The sequence below is a fragment of the Octodon degus genome, unplaced genomic scaffold (genome assembly GCF_000260255.1).
Source record: "Octodon degus isolate 3935 unplaced genomic scaffold, OctDeg1.0 scaffold00063, whole genome shotgun sequence".
In the NCBI taxonomy this organism is placed as follows: Eukaryota; Metazoa; Chordata; class Mammalia; order Rodentia; family Octodontidae; genus Octodon; species Octodon degus.
In genome coordinates, this window is record NW_004524639.1 from 508,807 (window position 1) to 514,110 (window position 5,304).

The 5,304-nt window shown below is 39.3% G+C and overlaps 1 protein-coding gene across 1 annotated transcript in view; it reads right to left on the reverse strand.

Annotated features, from left to right (window-relative positions):
* Positions 1–5,304, reverse strand: part of Rab38 (RAB38, member RAS oncogene family) — an 82,659-nt gene that overhangs the window by 47,396 nt on the left and 29,959 nt on the right. Inside the window, exon 2 of the mRNA XM_004634473.2 lies at positions 2,841–3,121. Within this exon, the coding sequence (XP_004634530.1) occupies positions 2,841–3,121 (281 nt within the window). The remainder of the gene's footprint in view (positions 1–2,840; positions 3,122–5,304) is intronic.

Sequence of the window (5,304 nt, forward strand, 5' to 3'; positions counted from 1 at the left end):
TCCCCAGCACTGAGATTGCAGGCATGTGCCACCATGCCTAGACTCAGTTGCCTGGCTCAGCGCACCCTGGGGCCAGGGCCAGCGTGGTATGTGGGACAGGGATCCGAGCCCTGGTCCCTGCGCTTACCTAAGCAAGTTAGAAGCTTAGTTTGCTGAGCTATCTCATTGACCCCTAATTGTTAGTATGTTTTGAGGGGTAAAGAAGATGCTTCATGTGGGCTTTACCTTTCACTATGAGCTCTTGAACTGTCTTGCTCATGTTAGTTTGTTAAATTCCATATTCATCTCCCATGCTGTACAAAGTTCTCTTTCAAAGATCACACTTGTGAGGACTTGAAGGATTAGAAATCAGTACCTGAGTTTGGAGGCTAGCAGGCCTTAAGCTAATGAGCATCATGTCCTTGAACATATAAAATTTGACATTATGACTGAACAAAGAATGGAAATGAAAAATGGGGAAAAATGTTAAGAAAGTTCTTAGACCCACAAGCCATTGAAGCTCTCCCCATAATTTGCAGCCCCCCTTCTTTTTCTCTTTTCTTTCTTTATCACTTAATTAACATGAACACACTGTACATTTTACTTGTGTTGTTACAGTTCATGACAAGATTCTGTGTGTTTGTGTCCCTATTCTCAGTGCCTACAATACTTGCTGGGCACATAAGGGATAGCCAGTGATATTTATTAAATGAATAAACTACAGAAGACCATCTTCCCCTTAAAAGTCATTCAGTCTAGATTTTCCTTAAAATATAAAGCAATCAACTGAGAAAAGGCATTCTTTAAATCTCTGTCTCCTCCATGACTATAGCATTCTGACACAGAGAGACAGACTGAAAGGAATTTAAGGAAATGAAGAAGCTGTGAAGTTGAGTATGTGGCTAAGATAAAGAGAGATGTAATAGGTAAACTCACCTACCTCTTGGGATTCGAATGAAAAATCCAGGCTAAGAGCCAAGAAATAGAATCAGACTATTAGAAAGTGTCATATTTGTTAAATGTCTGCCACTTAATCCTATCTGAGCTTGCCTTTACCTGTGTTCCTTGACAGCAGTAAATCCTTCATACTAAAAAGGCTCAGTGATATACAAGAAAGAGGAGACGATAGAAGAATCTTGAGAAATAAGGAAAACGTAGCACTTTAAAAAGGAAAAGGAGGGAAAACACGTTGGAAATTCAGAAAGAAAATAAGAATCTGGGAACCAAAGAACTGCTTAATTTTTTATTTTCAAAAGTTATTGGGGGCCAGTAAGATAGCTCAGCCGACTAAAGCGTGACTAAAGCACCTGCTTAGGCAAGTGCAGGGACCAGGGTTCAATCCCCGGTACCATCTGCCATGCAGGCCCCGATCCCGAGCATGCTGTGCCAGAAACTACAATCCCAGTGCTGGGGAGGCTGAAAAGAGAATAATCACTAAGAGTCCGAGCTGTGTAGTGAGACCCTGTACCAAATACATAAATGAAAACAAATAGTTAATCATGTTCTCAGGCAGGTTTTTTGCCCAACCCTTATAGCCACTACACTGAGACAAAGCCTCACCACTTCCCCCCTGAAACACATGTAATATTTAGATTTGAGTAAATGTACGTATTTCCTCAAATATTCATTGTTTGAAAATTTCACAAAGCATTTCTTCCATTGCTTTTTAAATACCTAATGCATTACCAATATCTATAGTCACACCGCTACATTCTCAGCTGATTTTGGATATTCCCCACACGAATGATATTTCCAAACCATTTCCTAATGATGTCCACAAAGGTTTACAACAAGGCTTTAGTATGAATTCCACTAAGTAATGAGACAGCACCTGTCTCATCACAGCTGAATGTCAGGACAGAGACTGTGCTCCACAGATACGCAAAAAATCATACTGCACAAATTAATAAAATAATTATGATATACAACTATACAGATTACAATGTTAATAATATAAAACAATATTTACTGCACATAAAATCTTGAAACTGCACTGAAGCAAAGTGGTAGGCATGGCCATTACCTTGGGTCATTACCCAATGTATACATGAATTAAAGCATCATAATTAGTTCCACCTCTATGTGTATTACTTGTCAATCAAAAAATAAAATTAATTAAAACTTGAGCATGGAAGTTTTCCCTCTGCTACTGTGATTTCTTTTTAAAAGAGAAGCAAAGTCAAAAGGAAGTAGCACCAAAACGAGGCACTTAACCAACCAGATGTGTGTGAGGCATATGAGGAAGCACGTGGCACACCTCAGGCCAGCCGCGGCCTCCGCCCCGTCCCCGCTCCATCCACTTCTCTGCCTCCAGGAAGGGTGAGCAGCAGCAGCTGCCTTCTCCACACGCTGCTTTTGCCCACCCCACCATTCCAGGCTCCCATTGTTAAAATCCTCTATTACTGCTCTCTTTTCTTTTTTACAATGAAGTACAATTCCTGACATCTAGGTGAACATTTTGAATGTTCATGGTATACATTTCTGAGTTAAAGGAAATGACAAAATATATGATACATTTCCTTCACTTACTATAAAATAATACCAAACAGACATGTGGGGAGAACTAAAGGCAAACATGTATGTAGAACACACCTGGCACATAGATAGCGCTCAAAAAACTGGATGGAGCTCTCGACTATCACTGTAACCGTGTATAAGTGGGTTTAATCCCTTGGACCTAACCATCTTAAATTGTGGATAATAATTCCCGCCCTGCTCTTTCATACCGTAGAGATGAGAAAGAATGGAAACCACCTTGGGAACTCTAAAGCGAGGGACAGGTACGCGTGGCTATAGTGACAATGGCTCTGCCACTGCCTCTGTGAATCTTGCCTAAGAGCTTTTCCTTTAAGCCACATTACCTTTGCTGAGGTTTCAAACCATCCTACAAATCCATGCTCCTTGCAGAACTGGTCCATCTTGAGGCCGTTGTTCATGAGCACATCCTTCCCCTGGTCACACTTGTTAGCCAGTAAAACCACGGAAACTGGTTTGCCATTTGGGAGAGTTAACTTTGAGTCCAAATCATTTTTCCACTTTGCCACTGCTTCAAATGTGGCCGGCCTAGTGACATCGAAGACAATGAATGCACCCATTGCTTCTCGGTAATAGACCCTGGTCATGTTTCCAAATCGTTCTTGACCTGTTGGCAAAAACAAACAGAACTCAAAAACTTATTAAAGTCAGAAACTGAATCATGTATTAGAACTTCATGTATCTTCCAGTATGAGTGGATCACTCAATAAATAATTTAATTGCTAATTTTTAATGAATGAATTAAATATGCAGTCATGCGTCTTGGTTCTTAATCATTGAGTCCAAAAGGAAATTTATCCATTTAACAAATATTTAGTGAGAAAGCACTGTGTACCATGTAATATTCTAGAGCTTCTAAGATAATATTCCACTATCTACTATTTGCATTTAATTTACAATGTACTATTTCCCATTTATACTTAAATAAACAAAAACAAAATAAAATTCTACAATTTAGTTGCTTGGTCATACTAGCTTGTTACAGTTCAAGTGTTCGCTCACGAAATGTGGCTACTGGAGTAATGAGGCGGGCACTGACATCTGCACCAGCACAGGACATGATGTAGGGGAACCCAGCACTCAGCCTTTGAGCAGCAACAACTGAAACACGAATGTTCCTGCTGTCAAGAAGCTTAAATTCCAGTTGGAAGGTGGATTAGTAGGCAACTGAATTGTGTGTGAGACGAGATCAAAACTTACGGTGAATGTTTACATTTTAAAACTATCACAATGTAAGACACACTGTCATCACTCATCTTCAAAATACTGCCCCTGAGGCAGTTCTGAAGTCTTCGTTCATGAGTGTCTTTAGCGGTGCTGTCGGGGTTGCCCGGATGCCCTTAATTGATTCCGACTGTTTACCTCTATGGTCACGCTGACATTTGGAATGAGTGAGAAGTCTCAGAGTTGACAGACTCAGTGAATAAACTGGAGCAACATCCATCACTATGGTTGTATTCCGCAGCAATTTCTGTAAATATTTTCAATCAAATCAGGATATTGGAGCAAAAATGAAAAGACACTCAAGAAAGAAGACTGTTAGAAGTCCTCAAGAAAGCGGCAAGAATGAAGGGATCAGTTGCTGGGGGTGTTGGTAAAGGAGATTGATAGCAATACCTCTTGCCCTGTAATATTTTTATTTTTAAATTAAATATTCACTGTATGTTTCAATCACACCTCATATGTTTAAAAGGCATCTAGAACCTACTTAAATTAAAGGTAGTACTGCTCACTGGCCCTCATTATATGTTTATTAACCACCATAAGTGTGAGCTAGATAAATAATCATGAGGGTACAATTACTACCATTTATTTATTTGCTTACTTCCTGTGGCGCTATAAGCTCAACGTCTGGCCTTGTGTGCTCAGCACATGCCCTGCTTCTGAACTACATCCCAGCCATTACCTTTATTTTAAAGTGAGAAATTTGAAACTCAGAAAGTCTAAGTAACTTACTCAAATTAAACAGATGGTAGGTTGCTAATTCAGCACTCAAACCCAAGCAGTTTGACTCAAAGCCTACCATCGTTTACTAGCATTGAATGTGTCCCACAACTAAGCCACAGTCTTGTACTATCTCTCTACATTTATGTACCAGGAACGGCCTACTCAATCCAATTTAACAGATGTTCATCAGAGATCTGCAGTACTGATGATAGACCCTGAACTACATTCTTGGAATACAGCAGTGAGCTAACAGCAATCTACAATCTATTGTATAAGGAAAGCTCTCTCACATTACAAAGTTTTTATTGGAAAATTAAAGAGTGAACAGTCATTCTGGAATTAGCCACAATTGACTAGAATCAGTTTTGCTGAACCATTTTCTAAAATACTGACAAATCCCTTCGACTCTCTAAATTAAAGTCTGCTCCTCTGCAAACTGGTTATAAGAATATGAATTACAGTACTGTGCTGCATGGAAGCGAATTAATACAAGTAGAGTGTTCAGCACATTACTTTAAAGCAAGTAAATATTTGAGTTTTTCCTTCTCTTAATTAGCATTTTTTGGTACCAGGGATAGAACTCAGTGCCTTGTGCTTGCCAGGCAGGAGATTTTATGCCACTGAGCTATCTCCCTGGACAATTAGCATGTCAAAAAAAATAACAGAAAACATTATGTAGGTGCTGAAAATCAGAGTTAATGATTTAGGCCTGAATCCTGAATTAATGCCAAAAACTCTCTGGTATTTCAGCTGAATAAACAGAAAAGTCAATAAAATCATATTAAATCTAACTCTGTCTCGAAGCAGTTTCTACAAGCTGTTATGAAGACTGGGTTCATATTT